At 46.2% G+C, this 18,968-nt stretch overlaps 1 protein-coding gene across 4 annotated transcripts in view; it reads left to right on the top strand.

The window, feature by feature from the left end:
• USP20 (ubiquitin specific peptidase 20) overlaps window positions 1-18,968 on the top strand; it is a 70,809-nt gene that overhangs the window by 32,334 nt on the left and 19,507 nt on the right. For all 4 annotated transcript variants that reach the window (XM_035113014.2, XM_035113013.2, XM_035113015.2 and 1 more), the window contains 10 exons: window positions 8,712-8,809; window positions 9,540-9,593; window positions 9,838-9,900; window positions 11,283-11,414; window positions 12,014-12,110; window positions 12,239-12,308; window positions 12,781-12,894; window positions 13,526-13,604; window positions 14,625-15,057; window positions 16,460-16,600. In XM_035113014.2, coding sequence (XP_034968905.2) covers window positions 8,712-8,809; window positions 9,540-9,593; window positions 9,838-9,900; window positions 11,283-11,414; window positions 12,014-12,110; window positions 12,239-12,308; window positions 12,781-12,894; window positions 13,526-13,604; window positions 14,625-15,057; window positions 16,460-16,600 — 1,281 coding nt within the window. The remainder of the gene's footprint in view (window positions 1-8,711; window positions 8,810-9,539; window positions 9,594-9,837; window positions 9,901-11,282; window positions 11,415-12,013; window positions 12,111-12,238; window positions 12,309-12,780; window positions 12,895-13,525; window positions 13,605-14,624; window positions 15,058-16,459; window positions 16,601-18,968) is intronic.

Below are 18,968 nucleotides of genomic sequence, written 5' to 3'. Positions count from 1 at the left end.
TGGAGAGAAATTGCAGGAAGTTACGTATCCTGAGAAAGTGGCCTTGACAAACTGATAACGTACTGGCTGTTTTGAGAACCAGGGAAGGCAGAGTGAATTGTCCCTGAGACAAAGACAATTTTTTGTCACCCTCCCATTGAAATTATTAAAAGAAGGAAAAATAAGATACTTAACAGTTTCAAGTGTTATTTTCTTTTTCTTTTTGAAAATAAATTTTTATTCATTTTTCATAAAGATATTAACAGTCATTCACATTACAAGTAGTTCAACCTGTTTGACTTCCTTCCATCCCAGCCCCAGAAACAATGCCATTCTAGCAGTCACTATGTGCTCCATCAGCAGAAACAGTGAGTTGAGGTTACAGTACTGCCTTAAAGGTAAAGGGACCCCTGACCATTAGGTCCAGTCGTGACCAACTCTGGGGTTGCGGCGCTCATTTTGCATTATTGGCCAAGGGAGCCGGTATACAGCTTCCAGGTCATGTGGCCAGCATGACAAAGCCGCTTCTGGCGAACCAGAGCAGCGCACGTAAACACCGTTTACCTTCCCACTGTAGCGGTACCTACGGTATTTATCTACTTGCACTTTGATGTGCTTTTGAACTGCTGGGTTAGAATGTGCTTTTGAACTGCTGCCCTAGGCTCAGTGGTTTAACCCACAGCATAAAGTGTATTTTATCCCTGCAAGCAGCCTTTGTTCAACCTTACCAAAGATCCTTCCCGCATGCAGCCCAGATCCAGCGCCAGCTTCTGAATGCCAGTTGCTGGGAACTGCAGGAAGGGAAAGGCTGCTCCTGTGCTCAGATCCTGCTTGCAGGTTTCCCAAAAGGGGCATCTGGTCAGTCACTGTGAGAACAGGATGCTCAACTAGATGGGTCACTGTACTGATCCAGCAGCAGGCTCTTCTGATATATGTATGGTATTTGGATTGCTATTTTCAGGTCCCCCCCCCCGAAGCCTTTCCAGTTATCACCCTATATATCTGGGATGGGGAAGGGCAGGGGGCGTAGCCAGGATCAAAACTAGGGGGGGGGCAAGCCATGGTCGTTCAGGGGCGGGGCCAAGGCACAGAAGGGGAGGGGCCATAAGTGGGCGGGGCTAAAGGGCCAACGGGCCTGATGACATCGTGGCGGTGGCAGCAGCGGCCACCTTGTGCTTCTGGGGCTGGTAGCGTTGGCGGCTACCCTGCTTGGCTGGAGAGGACGGGAGGGTCGGGCAGGCGAGAGGGGGTGGCAGGGCGGGCGAGGGCGAGGCAAGACACGGCCGCAGCCACGACGGCTCCGAGGCGTTGCTGCATATCAGCATAATATTTCAACCATGGTTCAAGCCCCACCTTAGGAAAAAAATCCTGCATTGCAGCGGGTTGGACTAGATGACCCTTGTGGTCCCTTCTGACTACAATTCTACGATTCTATTGATATATTACCATGCCATATGCATCGTTCTGCTTTCTTGAATTGTCCTACTCCTAGGCATAGCAGCCAACTCCTAGAGGCCTAGGTGCCCCCCCCCCCAATTACTGGTAAATACCGTATTTGAAAGAGTCATCCCCCCATGTTGATGGGCTTTCTATGTGGGGCTTATCTGCCCCCCCCCCCGTATTTTATTAAGGATGGAAGAGGGAGGGAAGGAAGGAAGAAATAGAGAGAGGGATAACTCATATTTGTGGGTGCCTCTGGGTGACGCTGTGATGCTGGAACTCTGCATGTACAGGAGCCTTGTAAGCAGCTTTCTCTCTGCTTGATTTACAGCAGGCACGTCCAACAGGTAGATTGTGATCTACCAGTAGATCACTGGATGTCTGTGGTAGATCACTGGTAGGTCACTGGCACCCCTAAAAAAGCTCACCCAAAATTTCCTCCCTCAAAAAAATTGAACTATGACCTGAAGCCCTAAACAAAAATGGGCCTCCCTCCCTCCTAAAAGAAGCTCAACAAGTTTGACCTAAACCCCAAAAAACAGGGCTTCCCTTCCTTTAAAAAAAACTCAACAGCTTTGACCTGAACCCCCCAAAAGGGGGTAGATCACCCCCAGTTTTAAACTCTGAGTAGATCAGAGTCTCTTGGGAGGTGGCCACCCCTGATTTACAGTATACAGATGCAGGAGGAGGGGCAGACTGGAACACCAATGCTTTTTATAAACATCACTGTGTCTGTCAAAGCTACCCTTTCTTATTCACTTCCTTTTAGCCTTGCAGAGCCACCTTAGTCAAATTGAATCCTCTGAGTCTGCACCCTCATTAAATCGCCAATAGAACTCTTAATGCTCCTGAATGCTCATTAACAACTCCCACTTAAGAACAATAGGGTGAAATGGTCAGCTATCGAATCTTGCCTGGGGATATATGCTCCATTGTCTTAACTGCTTAACTACTGGTAGCCACTTTGCTTTATTTATTTGATGTGTTTTTGTTACTGCTGTGTCCCCCCCCCCCCCAGAAAGCGGAGACTTAGCTGCTCTTGCTAAAGCAAAGCCCTTTCCACTTCAGTTTTTGGAGGGGAAAAGTGCTGGTTATGGTCTGTAAAATACATTAATTTTTTTGCTTCTAGGGGGGGCAGCTGCCCCCTCCTGCCCCCCCTGCCTATGCCCATGGGGAAGGGGCTCAGAGGTCTGCTAGTCCTGGGGGCCATCTCCCCATGGCCTGAGCGAATACCAGGGACCCCACCACTCGCCAAGCTGAGACCCTCAAAGAAGAAGAAGCTGCCACCGCCGCCTCCCCATCGCGAGGGAGCAAAAGATGGGAAAGGTGGGGTGGCGTAGCGCAGGCGAGTGAGCCCCCCCAGCTGCAATCCTACAGCGGCAGCGGCGGCTCCCCCGCCCTCAACGCCCCTCTCTCGGCAGGGGCAGCAAGGGAGAGCGGCTGGGGGGGGCGCATTGGAAAGAAGGAAACAGCAGCCAATGCCCGGAGAGGGCAATGCACGCGGGGGAGCGGAGAGCTGTGCCGCTCCCCAAGGCGGCTCCTTTCCTATTGCCCGGGGTGGGGGCGGCGAGGAAGGGCCGCTGCTGCTGGGCTACTCCTGCCACCGGCAATCTGGCGCAAACGCCCCCACGCAGCTTCCTTTCAGCAGCCGTGACCACCGCCTTCGGGCGCCGCCCCCCACTCCTCCTTTGCGGGCTTCTGCTGCTTCTGCCCGCAATTTGACATGCACTTTGCACTTTGACATGCTTTCGAACTGCTGGGTTGACAGGAGCTGGGACCGGGGCTCACCCCGTTGCGGGGATTCGAACTGCCGACCTTCTGATTGGCAAGCCCTAGGCTCAGTGGTTTAACCCACAGCATAAAGTTCATTTTATCCCTGCAGCAGCAGTATAATTCATACTTCATCCATTGTTATTTTCCTAATTTTACCGGAATCTCTACTGATTGCAAGTGTATTGTCCAAGCTTGCTAATATATCGATTTATTTACATTATTTTACATATGTAACACAAATATTTCCCATTCTTTTTTGTAATTTTGGCATACTTATATTTCACCAGAAGGTGATTATCAAGTGACTCATGATTAAGATCGTGCTCACTTTCCTCACAGGCTCCTTTTTGTCTCAGAGATTGTATTTTCAACCTCTTTTTAAATATCCAGGCATCCTCAAGTGCTGCCTGCTTCCCCACCGCTACCATCCATATCTACCCTACATGTCTCCTGAATTTTTTTCATATTAGTCACTCTCATCCATTTTTCCTCCCTCCCTTGCTTCAAGACATTCACCGCTTCTGTTACCAATGGCTCTATCTTAGGAGTCGATTCTGACACCATTTCAATATTTTCATCCATTCGGGCTCAAATCTCGTCTGCTAAATTATCCCAAATTTCCTTCATCTCTTTAATCAATTCTTCTTTCCACGCAGAGAAAAGTCCCCCCCAATTCCAAGCAAACATTGTCCCTTGACACGTTTTAAACTACTCAAAATACTAAGAGCCGAGCGAAATTAACGCAATTCACTCTGCCTTCCCTGGTTCTCAAAACAGTCAGTTTTACAACAGTGCCTTATCACTTTGTCAAGGCCACTTTGCACCATAAGCTTAAGGCGGCCCTGTTTATGGAGAGTCACAAACTGACCAGGAGGCTCTTCACATCAGATCCCATACTAGTGGGGCACCAGGGGTGTAACCCCGGATTTATGTTAAGGGAGGCAGGCTTCATGTTAGGGAGGAGGCAGAACCTCAGTTAGGGTTTGTTTTTTTAAAAATTGATTTACTTGATTTGTGGGGCAGTTGCCCCACTGTCGTCCCCTGCCCTCGCACCGGCTACCCCATTTGGGGAACACGTATCACCACCACCGCTTTTTCTCTTGGGGGGGGCATTGACAGAACAGGATGTGCTCGCTCGAGCGCGCCCAACGTTCCTCAGAAAACACGGACATTCTATTCTACATGAGTAGAACGTCCCTGGTTTCTGAGGAATTCGCATTTCCATGCTACTGTTCGGTAGTGGCGACGGCTTCCTTCGCTCCCTATCCCCGCCTCCAGGCCGGCCTCTTTTCCCTCCCAGCCCGGCTGCTGGTGCCTCCTCCTCCGCCGCCTGCTTCTTCTCCTGTCAAAGCCCGAGCTGCTGTCAGGCAGCCGCCTCTCCTCCTCCCGAGGAGGCCTGAGCAGGTAAACAGCGGCCTGCCTGAGAAAGGGAGACCCTTCCCCGCATTTGGCCTTGGTCACCCCGAGCCTCTTAGGCTTGCAGAGAGGACGATGAGCGCGGGGCGGGGGCAGCCTTGGGCCTAGTTGGGGGGCCCGAAGCACCGGCCTCGCCTGGCCCGCCGCCCCGGAGAAGTACGTTCCAGGAGGGAACGGGGAGGTAGGTGGCCGTCTTGGAGCTGGGCCGATGCAAATTGTACCCCCACCCCCACCCCCCAAAAAATCGGTACGGCGGAGCCATCAGCCACTTGAAAGTTGGGGTTTTCTGATGTTGACCCAAGGAGCGAATGAGGGGAGGGGGCAGCCCTTTTAATGCACACCGCCGTTAACTTGAGTGGTGGGAAGAGGAGGTCCAAGTTGATTTTTCTTTAAAAGCACTCATTAATGTATCAACCCACCCACCCCCATTATTATGGGGAACAACTGCTGTTTTTATTCCTATGGGGGGCATTATTAATGCATCAGTCTATGTGGAGATACTGGGAGAGGTGGATGCCTTTATAATTTTATTAATACTATTACATTTGGGTTTGTGTGGGGAGAACCTGTCACATGTGCTTAATTTGGGGTGGGGCAGCCAGCTGTGCACATTCATTATTTTTAATGGAAAATCTAATTGGGGGGAACAGCTCCATACAGGTTCTTGATCCTCTCGGTCTCACCCACTTTTGTAATGTGACATTACTTTTTGGGAAGTGGGGTATGAAGATGGATTTAAAAATATTTTCTTCAGATGTTTCCTCTTGAAAGGTGGATTTCTTTGGTTGTGGATTTGTGTTTGCATTGTTGTTTAATGAGTTACTCTGAAAGGAAGAGTTTGTTTCAAAGTTCTGATCGCTTAATATTGGTTAGTTACTGTTTAACATGGTTTTGATGTCCCTTTTCTGTGGAGTGGTCTGAAATTTATACCCTTCAATTGTCTATAATTATGTACATTGAATCTGACTGCCAGCATGGAACTGGGATAGTGATGGTATTTCAGCATTAAATTATAATGTAGATATAATATGTCCTATAGTAATAATAATAATGATGATGATGATGATGATGATGACACTGACACAAGGGCAATCATAGGAACATGTCTGGGTCACATATAAGAAGAGCCTGGCAGTGGGATAAGGCTGAAGGCCCATCTAGTTGAGCATCCTGTTCTCTCAGTGGCCAACCAGATGCCTTTGACAGTGATGGGGACCCTGTGACCCTCCATATGTTGTTGGGACTCCAACTCCCATCAGCACATGTGGGTTGTAGCTTAGTAACATCTGGAGGGCCACAGGCACCCCACCCTTGGTCTATAGGAAGCCTGCCATGCAACAGTACTCTTCCTATTTGTGATTCCCAGCAAATAGGCATTGTCACTAGTACCCAGTGATGTAGCCTTATCCTCCAGGAGTTTGTCTAACCTTATTTTAAATATAGGAAACTTGATGGTGGAAAGCATTGGTTTGGGATAATACTCAAGAGTGTTAATGTGACAGCTGGACCATGTGGTCGAGGTGGACTTGATGTTTCTTAATTAGGGCAGAATATGCCCTTACAGGATGTCAATTATGCCCTTTGGGTGGCAACAGAGGGCTTGTGTTGGGAGTTGCCCCACTCTTTGCTTGGAAATCTCAAGGATGCAAAAATTCAATGGAAACTGGATTTCTGATGCTGTATCTTTTTGTTTTAAATTTGGGTAGTTTGAGGGAACACTGGAAAAACTGTGGCTTTGTGTTGCGTAGGCAGACTTGTGTACCTGCACCCAGATAAAGCTAAATAAAAAATTCCTTCAGTAGCACCTTAAAGACCAACTAAGTTTATATTTTGGTATGAGCTTTCGTGTGCATGCACACTTCTTCAGATACTGTGAGGTTCATTTGTTTTTGCCCTCTTCTGCCAGTACTCAGAATAACGATCTGTTCCCTTCCCACAGTAGCTGGGAATCGCTGCCTAGGGGAAAATTAATCCCTACAGTAACAACCATTTTTGGTTGATTTAGCAGAGCCTAAAGGATTTTGTCTGCTTGCTAGTGTTAGCACCCTCAAGTGGCAGAGATACCAGCTGCACATACACATTTAAAGCACATGGCTTCCACCACCACCCCACAAAAAAAGAAAGAATTCCAGGAATTATATTGCTAAGGGTGCATTCATACCAAAGTGGCAGTTGGTTCAAGACTAGGATATATCTATGCAATATAATATGGACTTCCAAGTCATTAGAAGTCATGGTTCCACTTTATTATTCACTCTATTGCAGCTTTCCTCCACAAACTAGTCTCTTCCGGCTGGTTTTGACTACAACTCCCCAAATATCCCTAATGTTGTGTGCAGTTTTTCCAGTTTCTGAGTGCTTTGTTTCATGGGTCATCAGACATGTACTAAACCATCCTTTGAATCTAGGATATAGAAGTGTGTTTCAATACCTGCTCTCCTGCAACAGGAGATTGTGTCAATCCATACAAGTTTTCAAGTTCAGGTAGATTCCTTGGTAGATTACCATTTTTCTCCCTCCAGTGACCTGAAGTCAGCTCCAGGTTATGCCAAGCTAGGGCCATGCTAGCTAGAGGTCAACTCTGCACTGGAATGTGACAGGCTGATACATATATGAAGCTCATTGGGTGACCTTCATTCAGCTTTCCACTGCCTCTCAGCCTAACCTTCCTCACAGGGTTGTTGTGGGGATTAAACAACAAAGGGGAGAACCATGTATACTACATTGAGCTCCTTGGAGAAAAATGTGGGATATGAATGCAACAAACAAACAAACAAACAAAACAAGATGGGCTTGTGGTTCAGCTCCTCTCATTTTAAACAAAAACAGATGAGCAAGCTGAATGTGAAAACAATCTGACCTGTTTTGCTGGAAGAATGGCAAACCTTTTCATTGCCTTTGCTAGCTTGGAGTGATATGATTCCGGACTTTCAGTTTATTTTACATATGTAACACAAACCCGCTACTCACTGCTCCGGTGATAAGGAACGCAGACTATCCGTGCACTTCCTCCCCTGGAACGCAGGAACCGGTGACTCCCAAGCAGGCGAAATTCCTCAGGATCAGCTGCTGCAGATTGAGGCCTGTTTAGGTGCCTGTTGGAATATTGGGGTGTAAATCACCAATATTCTTACTATTGCCACTGGCTTCGGTAAAGAAGACAGCAAACAATCGTAGGTGCTAATCTACGTTTATTCAGAGAGTGTGTGTTCAGCCATCACTCTCCAGTTCAGAAGAAAGTGAAAGTAGAAACAGAACAAAGAACATCACATGACAGGAGATCAGGTTACAGCTTGAGCTCCTGTGTGGGAAAGTTACAGCAATCATATAATGTAAACATTCATCCACATGCAGCATCTGTGCCATGCAGAGGATTTATGCTAACAGGAACTGCAGGAAGGGAAAGGCTGCTCCTGTGCTCAGATCCTGCTTGCAGGTTTCCCAAAAGGGGCATCTGGTCAGTCACTGTGAGAACAGGATGCTCAACTAGATGGGTCACTGTCCTGATCCAGCAGCAGGCTCTTCTGATATATGTATGGTATTTGGATTGCTATTTTCAGGTCCCCCCCGAAGCCTTTCCAGTTCTCACCCTTCTCAACCATCCTTTGAATCTAGGATATAGAAGTGTGTTTCAATACCTGCTCTCCTGCAACAGGAGATTGTGTCAATCCATACAAGTTTTCAAGTTCAGGTAGATTCCTTGGTAGATTACCATTTTTCTCCCTCCAGTGACCTGAAGTCAGCTCCAGGTTATGCCAAGCTAGGGCCATGCTAGCTAGAGGTCAACTCTGCACTGGAATGTGACAGGCTGATACATATATGAAGCTCATTGGGTGACCTTCATTCAGCTTTCCACTGCCTCTCAGCCTAACCTTCCTCACAGGGTTGTTGTGGGGATTAAACAACAAAGGGGAGAACCATGTATACTACATTGAGCTCCTTGGAGAAAAATGTGGGATATGAATGCAACAAACAAACAAACAAACAAAACAAGATGGGCTTGTGGTTCAGCTCCTCTCATTTTAAACAAAAACAGATGAGCAAGCTGAATGTGAAAACAATCTGACCTGTTTTGCTGTCCCTCTCTCTCTTGATCCACACAGGTGAACCCAAGTGCAAAATGGGTGATCCCAGAGACATTTGTCCTCACCTGGATTCCATAGGTGAAGTCACTAAGGATGATCTGCTTCTTAAATCCAAAGTAAGGAAAAATTCATTTGCAAAAAATTACCCAATCCATAAACAAACTAATACATTTTCAGACTGGGGTTGAGGAGATCCCCAGTACCATGAGAATATCCTTGGGGAGAAGATATGACTACTAAACCAGTGCAAGTCTGACTTAAGTACGCCCTACATGTCTGAAGCTCATTCCTAAGAGGAAAAGTTATACATAGCATCAGGGTGGGGAAGCTTTGGCCATCCATATGCTTGCTGGACTGCAACTTCCATCATCCCTGACCATTGACCATGCTGGCTGAGGCTGATGTTAGTTGGAGCCCTGCAAACTCCAGACGACACCAAGTTGTATTGTTGGACTTCAGCTCCCATCATCCCAGACTACTGGGCATGCAGGTTGGGGCTGATGGGAGATGAAGTCCAACAATTTAGGGAGGGTCATAGTTTCCCCACACTTGATTGAAGAAGAGGCACTTCTTCTTTCATGAGGGAATTCATCTTTTGAACAGAGGCATTCTCTCATCTTTTTGCATGCCATAAGGAATCAGGGATGGAGGGGCCTGTGGCCCTCCAGATATTGCTGGACTTCCATCATCCAAGCTTCATTGGCCACACTGGCTGGAGCTGATATGAGTGTATATCATATCAGTATCAGCAAGTCCACGATTTCCTCACTCCTTTGTCTGATGATGGGTCTGTCTCTGAGGACGATAGGCCACTGATAATTATTTCTCCTCCTCATATGAAAACAGGGTACTTGCCAGTCTTGTGGAGCAGGGGGACCAAACCTGTGGGCTTGTCTTCAGGTAAAGACATTCTTTTCAAATACATTTTCCTGCATGCATGACTTTTATTCTTCCTGTTGTAAAATGTCATTCACAGCTAGTTACTGAGCTGTACCAGGTAGACTTTTCACTTTTGGGGTGTGAAGTAGCACTATTTTCTGTGCATTGTGTGTGTATCCACAGACACACCCCTACCTTTCTATTGCTCTGAATTTCTTTTGCCATGTTTCCACTGTGACTGTCAATTGGCTTTGTTTCACTTCAGGTTTCCTGCTCTTATGTTGGTTGCGGGGAATCCTTTGCTGACCACAGCACCCTTCATGCACAGGTAAGAGATCTAGTTTCCCCAGAAAGCAAGTGAGCAGCCAGGAAAATTTCCTTGGAACTTAATTGTAACACCCCCCCCCCCCGAATGTTTAGCATTCAACACTTCTCTCAGCCATGTTGCTTTGAAAACACACAAGTATTGTCTAGAGCTGAGGTCCTCTAATTTTTTGTACTAGTTGAAGGACATATTTTGGAAATGCAACACACTGTTGTGGCCAATCCTTGTGCCTATCTTTTCTCTGCACTGTTGGAGGCAATATGCCTCTGAATACCAGTTGCTCAGAATCACAAGTGGGGAGAGTTGCTGTTTCACTCAGGTCCTTCTTTTGGGCTTCCTGTTGAGGCATAAGAAGAGGCCTGCTGGATCAGGCTGATAGCCCACCTAGTCCAGCATCTTCTTCTCACAGTGGCCAACCAGATACCTGTGGGATACCTGCAAGCAAGATTCCAGCACAAGAGCACTCCCCACTCCTGCGGTTTCCAGCAACTGGCATTCAGAAGCATTACAACTCCAAGTAGCATTAAATTTCTGCCTCCAATCAGAAATATAAAAATGTTAGTCAGAATTACTGCTACCTGGAGAGCATAGCCATTATGACTTGTAGTCGTAGATAGCCTTCTCCTACATTAATTTGTCTGCTCCTCTTTTAAAACCATCTATATTTGTGGCCATCACTTTGTCCTGTGGGGGTGAGTTCTATAGCTTAACTATGCACTGCCTGTCCTAAATCTTCTGACATCCAGCTTTGTTGAAGAGAGGGAGAAAAATATCTTTCTATTCACTTTCTTCACATCATGCATAATTTCATAAACTTCTAGAATGTCACTTCTTTCTCATCTTTTCTCTAAACTAAAAAGTCCCAAATGCTGCAACCTTCCCTCATGTTATACCACACCTCTACTATCAAAGGTGATATGTGTCTCAATATCAGGTGTTCTGAATTGCATGCGAGGAGAATTGCTGTTGCCCTCAGGTGCTGCTTTTGGGTTTCCCATTGGGGCATCTGCTTAGCCGCTAGGAAAGCAGGATGCTGGACTCCCTAGCACTCCTTTGGCCTCATCCAGCAGAGCTATGCTATTGCTTACATTCTTATTGAACTTGAGGCTCTATCTTCTGCTTCTGCTCTGACTGCATTGCAGTAGAATTCAAGATCAGTTGGATCTTGCCTCTGCAATTTCACAGTCCCACTTCTTGGGTACCATAGATCAGAAAAACAAGTTTGTTAGTCAGTATTACTGCTACCTAGAGCAGCATCCCATGATTGAAACTGATAGACATGACTGACTTTGGCCCATTAATTTTGATGGGTCTGCACTGCGTAGCTGGACACAACCCATATTAATTGGTGTGCTCTCTGTGTTTGTGTGTTTTTAAATTGGTAGGCCAAAAAGCACAACCTGACAGTAAACCTGACAACGTTCCGGGTATGGTGCTATGCCTGCGAGAAGGAGGTTTTCTTGGACCAGCGGTTGTACTCCCACACACCAGTCCCTCCATCAAAATTCATGGACCAGGTGAGTGTTTTGTGGCAAAGCTGGATGCTTTGAGTTACTCTTTTTCTTAGTTCAAGTGGTCAATGTGTAAGACTATCCCAACTTGGAATGTAGCAGGGAAGTCTCAGGACCAGTGGGATCTACAAGACAGTATGGTGCCTTCATTACATATCTTTAGGCTAAAACATTTCTCTTCAACCAGACATTCGGCTGATTAACATTCTGTGGCTTTTAAAATGTGTTTGTGGGAGGATATCTATTGGTTTGTTTTTGCTTTTGTTTTATTATGTTTTTATAATCTCATTTTGTATTTCTCTGTTTGGATGGACAGTGGTATACACCTTTAATAAATAATAATAAAATCTCTCTCTTTTTTTACTTATTAAAAGCATTTTAACCTCGTTATTTGGCCCCAAAATGACTGGAAGCTTACAAATGTCAGTGATGAGACAGTCCTTGCCCCTAGGCCTAACAGTCTAAAATACATGGCATGAAAAGAAAAGGGATTAGGAGACAGGAGGAAAAAAGAAAACTCAGCTGCTGTTTCTTAGTTTGGAGAATTATACTGTGTGGCAAAGCAGACTTGCCTCTGATATTTACTCCCCAACTTTCACTTCCAGAATTCTCCTCCACCCATCCATTCCCTAAAAGCTGTACCCATCGCAGTTGCTGATGAAGGGGAGTCCGAGTCGGAAGATGATGACCTGAAACCGAGAGGTAAATCCAAAGGTCTTAGAGTATGAAAATACCCCTTTCCTTTTTCCTTGAACACAGACAATAAAAATGTAGCAGTGGGCATAATGAACAAGCCTCCATTCCCCTCTCCTTTTTCATTCCTTTTCTAGGCCTTACAGGAATGAAAAATCTTGGGAACTCCTGCTACATGAACGCTGCACTCCAGGCTCTCTCAAACTGGTAGGTTTTCAGAGTCATTTTCAGATAACTGCTATTTACTGACTGCCAGGTTGGTGCCTTCCAGATGTTTCAGACCACTACCTTCATCACCCTCCAGCCACTATGTTTGGCACTACAATTCCCATTATCCCCCAGCCAGCATATATGTCAATATAACACCCATCAACCTCCAACCAGTATGTGTTGCACTATAACTCCCATCAGACCCCAATTAGTATGTTTGGCACAAAAACTCCCATCAACCCCCAAGCCAGCATGTTGTAGTCCAAAGCACCTGGATGTTGCACCAGCTTGGCAAAGGCTGCTTGTAGGCCAGATCTGGTGGCTTCATTGGGGCCAGGCAGATTTTTTTTTAGCCCCTTGGTCTCTTCCACTTTTTATTGAAGGCATCAATGTTTTCCCTTTCTCTCTGCTCCCAATTGAAGTTGTTGGATAAATCATAACCCACCTTTCTTTCTTGTCTTCCTATCAGTCCCCCACTCACTCAATTTTTCCTTGAATGTGGCGGTCTCGTGCGCACTGACAAGAAGCCAGCACTTTGCAAAAGTTACCATAAGCTGATTTCCGAAGTGTGGCATAAGAAGCGGTGAGTAAATCTAGGACACTGAGGCTGTAGGGACCTCAGCTCACCGGTAGAGCACTTGCTTTGCATGCAGAAGGTCCTAGTGTTTTTTTAAAAAAATAAGATTTTATTAAAGGTTTTTCACGATACAGTAAAATAAGAGAAACTAATCTAAATTAAAACAAAAGCAAAGAGAGAAAGAAAAAGGAAACAACAAAGGAAAACAAAAAATAGAAAAAAGAAAAAGATTTTCCTTCTGTCAGTTACATAAAAGACATTATTCAGAATATTCACTATAGAATGACACCCAACTGATCTACATTCTGTTAGGCAATACTTTCCCAATCTTCTGACTCGGGTTCAGTTCCCAGTGGCATTCTAATTTTATGAAATATAGTATCTAGAGAGGGCTGAGAAAAGACTTCCTGCCTTAAACCCTGGAGAGCTGATGCTAGTCTATAGACAATACTGAACTAGATACACCAATGGTTTTTAAAGTAATTTCGTTTGTTTATTTACATAAACTCATCAGGCCCCCAAGCTATTAAGGGCTCTATGTACCACCTGTAACACCTTGAACTTGAAATTTACCTTGCACATCTCCAGAGATTCTATATATTCATTTTTGACTTTGCTTTTTCTTCCCTAAAACCAGCCCAAGTTATGTCGTCCCCAGCAGCCTGTCACATGGAATCAAGCTGGTCAACCCCATGTTTCGAGGGTATGCACAACAGGTGAGGCGGATGGCAAAGGGGCAATCCCAGATGTTTCTGATTCCCTCTTCCTGCTGCAGTAAGAAAATTATATTCTCCTGGGCTGTGAGAAGTTAAACAGCATCTGTTTCAGTTAGGGAGCCAAGGCAGAGACTGAGTTACTGATACAACATGTAGCCTTCCAGCAAGGAGGGGATTCCATTTGCCATGAAATGTAATAGGGCAGGGGTGGGGAATCTTTTTAAGCTTGAGGGCCATATTACTTTCTGGGAAATCTTCTGGGGGCCACATGCAATTTTGTCGCCCCCCCCTCCACCAGCAATCACAAAACTTTTTCTGGGAGGATTGTACAGCATCTACTTTGCCTGAAGAAAAGGCCCCAGGCTCAGTCCCTGGCATCTCCAAGTACAGATGCGATAGATCCTTGGAGAGCTACTGCCAGTCAGTGTAGGCAATACTGAGCTTGATGGACTAACAGTTCAACTCAGTATAGGCAGTTTTTTATTTAGTTCTTCCTTTTATTCAGAACCATGGGGACTAGAATCGTACCTTTTTTAAAAAAGGAAAAAGGGCCCCAACACATTGGTAAAGTACTTGCTTTGCATGCACAAGGTCTCTTGCTCAATCCCCACCACCTTCAGGTACAGCTTGAAGAAGCCTCTGTCTGAAATACTGGAGATCTGCTACCTGTAGAGTCAGAGTGGGGAATCTTTTTCAGCCTGAGTGTTGCATTTTCACGTGGGGACCTTCTGGGGGCATATGCCAGTGGTGGGCAAAGCAACAGGTCTGATCCTTACTTTTGTTCAGTAGGTTACACTCCAACCACAGATACAGGCCAAATCTTTCTACACTACTCCTCTCTCCCCACATCTTCCATCCATATTCCAAACAGGGGGAAGCACAAGAAGAGGGGGCAGAGCAGGGCTGTTGGAAGGCAAGTCCTGGGGAGAGGGAGGGGGGTGACCTAGAAAGAGGCTGAATAGAGAGCCCTAGGCCTGAAGTGCCCCATACAATATTTTCTTCTCTGCGTACCCACCCCAGGACACCCAAGAATTCCTACGCTGCTTGATGGATCAGCTCCACGAAGAGCTGAAGGAGCCAGTCATGGCCGAGACCCGGGACTCCGACTTGAGCGACATGGAAGACAAGCAGGAGCATGACCGCAGCCCCTCGGAGGACGAGTTCCTCTCCTGTGACTCGAGCAGCGACCGGGGCGAAGGGGATGGGCAGAGCAAAACTGGGTGCTCCCTGGCAGAGGCTGAGCTGCTGATCCAGGACGAGGCTGGGCGGGGGATTTCTGAAAAGGAGCGGATGAAGGACCGGAAGTTCTCGTGTAGCCATCGGCGGAGCAACTCGGAGCAAGTGGATGAAGATGCTGATGTTGACACCTCTGTGACAGCAGTGGATGGCAGGGCTTCCCCAGAAGTGCTCCCTCCTTCCACACCTCATCCAGCCAGCCCCTCTAGGACTCCAGGTACTCCACAACAGGTTCAGTGTGCAATGCTCTTGGCACCTGTGTCTGAACCTTGGAAGCTGCATATCATACACACCTTCGTTCATATTTTTTTACTAGTTTTAAGGGAAGGGCCATAGCTCACTGGTAGAGTATCTCTCATTGAAAGGGGGTCTAACTTCCCTAGGAGAACTTTACTCCTGAGGAGGAGTTGTGTGTAGTAGGACACTGGATTTTGCGTTTGAAGCATCTGATTTCCCTTGGACTTGGGACTTGATTGGCCTTGACACCCGAGGCTGAACTAACTCTGGGTGCAGAGAGCCCCCCCTGCTTTGGCCTCGTTGTAGGATCTCTGCTCCTTACCTCCATATGGCTCAGGGCTAGGATTAAGGCTGTGGCCTCCTGGTCCTCCCTTGATGAGGAATCTCACAGCTGAAGCAGACAGTGGCTACATTTGGAAATTTGTTTGTTTGTTTGTTGTTTGTTTGTTGCACTTGCATCCTGCCATTTTCTCCAAAGAGTTCAAGGTGGCATACATGCTTCTCCCCCTCCTTCTTTAAACCCTACAACAAACATTGTGACATAGGTTAGGCTGGGTGGAAGTGCCTAGTTCTAGGTCAGGCATCCCCAACCTGTGGCCCTCCAGATGTCTTGGCCTACAACTCCCATGATCCTTAGCTAACAAGACCAGTGGTCGGGGAAGATGGGAATTGTAGTCCAAAACATCTGGAGGGCCGAAGTTTGGGGATGCCTGCTCTAGGTCATCCAGTGTGTTTCTTGGCCAAGTGGGGATTTGTACTCTGGTCTCCCAGGTGCTAGGCTGACACTCTTAACCACTACACCCCAGCATGAGCACCATGGCCATTACTCTTTCTAGTTGCTTCTCACTCCTTGCACGCAAATCAGTCCCTAACCCCAGAGGAAGAGGGAAAATGCATGCACCTTTTCCCAGGGATCTGGTTGAAAGTTAGATCTGGAAGAGTTAATCTGAGCCTTTGAAAGCTCATAGAGCTGAAATAGGAAGTGGGAAAGAGTGTCACTCTCCCCCATTTCTTCCTTCAGCTCTATATATTTTCCCAGGGAGAAGAAGGTTAACTGTCCCACCGCTCCATTCCCCAATGGGCAGTGAATGGGGAAGCACAGAGGCCTTTTACGGTAGACACTAGGGAAGGACCTCAACAATACCATGGCACCCAGAGGCACCACATGGTGACCCATCTTGCTAAAGCCATAATATCCCCACCTTCTGCCATGAGAAGAAGGTGCTCAAGTGCTTGGTAGCCAATCTGAGAACTAAATTAAATAAAAAACAATTGGGGCCAAGTTGGTGCCCAGAGATGAGGGATTGGCTGGCTGAGCTTGTCAGACAAAACTTGTGTTCCAGTCCTCTCTACAGGCAATTCACTTCCTTTCCTTGCAACAGAACCAGACAATGATGCCTACACACGCTGCTCCTCTCGGCCCTGCAGCCCCGTTCATCACGAAGTGCATTCCAAGCTCTCTAGCAGCCCCCCACGCTCGAGCCCTGTGCGCCTGGGATCCTCCTCCTATGTGCTGAAAAAGGGTAAGTCCAGGAAGCATCTGGGTTGAGCTGCTTCTGTGGTAGTTGTTTTCTGTATAAGGACATAAGAAGATCCCTACTGGACCAGACCAGTGGGCCCACATAGTCTAGCATCCTTTACTCCCTGTGGCCAAGCAGATGCCTGTGGGACTCCCTCAGGCAGGAACCCAGCACAAAAGCCCTCACCTAGAGCATTACTGCCTCTGAACATGGAGGCAAAGCATAGCCATTGCTAGTCTCCTTCTCCATCTCCTCCATGAATTTGTCCAGTCCTCTTTCAAAGCCATCTAATTTGGTAGCCACCACTGCCTCCTATGGGAGGGAGTTACACGTTTAACTACGTGTTTTGCATTTCCTGAGGGCATCCTACTTGTTCTTTATGTGGACCCCACCTCCCATTCAATCCCCTCCATCTGTGCAGAGTTTCTATGATAGTCTTCCACAGAGAGAACTGGTGAGGCGATTACCAAACAACACCCAAACCTATAAATGTATGAATAAATCTTTATTTGCGTCAGAAATATACTAGGTTTAGTACGTTCGCATAAGTTTAAAAATACATTAGAGATTGGCAGGAAGGAGAATACGAAAGGAAAAGGAAAAAAAAACAACACAAACCCTTTGTTTTTCTTTCAACATTTTTAGTTTTAATGACTTCTATTGAATTCTCTCTCCAGGCTTTAGAGTTGTTATATATAATTGGCATATATAATGTATAATATGAAAAAAGGAACGAGGGTTACAGGAGGGAGGGAGAGAAGACAGTAGGGAAAATGGTAGGAAAGAAGGGTGGAGAGGGGTGGGAGCAGGGAGGGTGGGAGGGGGGAAGGGGGCTTTTATCTGCATAGATATAGGAAATGGGTATGACTTGTAAGATTTGAAGTATTTGAGTTGTACCGTTACCTTATGTGCTTTTGTTTTATGTAAAGTTTTAAATTGATCAATAAACTTGTTTTTTAAAGGTTAAAAAAAATCTTTATTTGCGTCAGCCATTGGCCACAACAATAAAACAACAATACAATATACAAAGAATAGAAATAAAAAGTCAATTATATAAAATACATTTTAGGGCTTTGAATCAATAGTCAAATTGTGGATCTTATTCTGATTGTTGTTGTTGTTGTTGTTGTTGTTGTTTAGTCGTTTAGTCGTGTCCGACTCTTCGTGACCCCATGGACCATAGCACGCCAGGGACTCCTGTCTTCCACTGCCTCCCGCAGTTTGGTCAAACTCATGTTGGTAGCTTCGATAACACTGTACAACCATCTTGTCCTCTGTCATCCTCTTCCCCTTGTGCCCTCAGTCTTTCCCAGCATCAGGGTCTTTTCCAGGCAATATTCTCTTCTCTGGAGGTGGCCAAAGTATTGGAGCCTCAGCTTCACGACCTGTCCTTCCAGTGAGCACTCAGGGCTGATTTCCTTCAGAATGGATACACACATGCTGTTGCTTCTCACTCCTATTCTGATTGCCCCAGCTAAAAACCTTGCAACCTTTGCTGTCACGTGCTCATCTTGATCTGCCTAGAGAAAGGAGACTGTGGCAGTGGTTGGGTGACCCGGAATGGACAATAAAAGAGGTGTGATAATCTCATTCCTCAAGTCTTTATAAAGAGTGCAAGCCAGAAGGGCATGCGCCACTGATTCGGTACTGCCATCTCCACAGGGACATAAGCGTTTGTTGTTTGGAATCTGTTGGAATCGTCCCTCAAGTGCAGCCGAGGGCAATACATTCAATCTTGCGAGAGTAAAAATGTGACTATATTTTAGAATTGCTAGGTTATGCAGATAGGGTGCCAGAGAGTTGAAATGGGAAAGTCATACCATGGGCAAAATTTCCTTATTGTGGCCAAGTTGTTCTGATGCTCGATATTATTTAGGCACTGACAAATTAGACTGACTGCTTTACTAAAATCCAAAGTGAGTAGCTGTTGTCGTGATAAACCACAAGAGTGAAGTTTTTGATAGACAATTTTAGTCCAGGTGCTCTTGTGATAATCTTGCAGCACAAGAGATATTAGACTGGGGTGGGTGGGTTGAATTTAGGCGAAGCCCATAGTTAAGTGTCCTACACCAGATCCGTAATTTTACCGAGGGAAGATTAGCAAACCTATAAAACTGTTTGGCTGCCAGTTCATTTCTGGGTACAATTCAAAGTACTCACTCCAGTGTTCAAAGTTCTAAAATACTCAGGCCCATATTATCTGAGACATCGCCTCCTTTCCTTACAGAACCTCCTGGGGGCCCTTTCATCTTCCATCAGAAAGAACTTTCTGACAGTAATAGCAGTTTGACAGTAGAACAGACTCCCTCAGGAGGTTGTGGACTCTCCTTCATTGGAGGCTTTTAGTGAAAGTTTGGATGGTCATCTATAA

Source organism: Zootoca vivipara, chromosome Z, assembly GCF_963506605.1.
Source record: "Zootoca vivipara chromosome Z, rZooViv1.1, whole genome shotgun sequence".
NCBI classification, from domain to species: Eukaryota; Metazoa; Chordata; class Lepidosauria; order Squamata; family Lacertidae; genus Zootoca; species Zootoca vivipara.
Note: the sequence above shows the minus strand (reverse complement) of the source record. Positions and strands in the feature narration are given on the sequence as shown.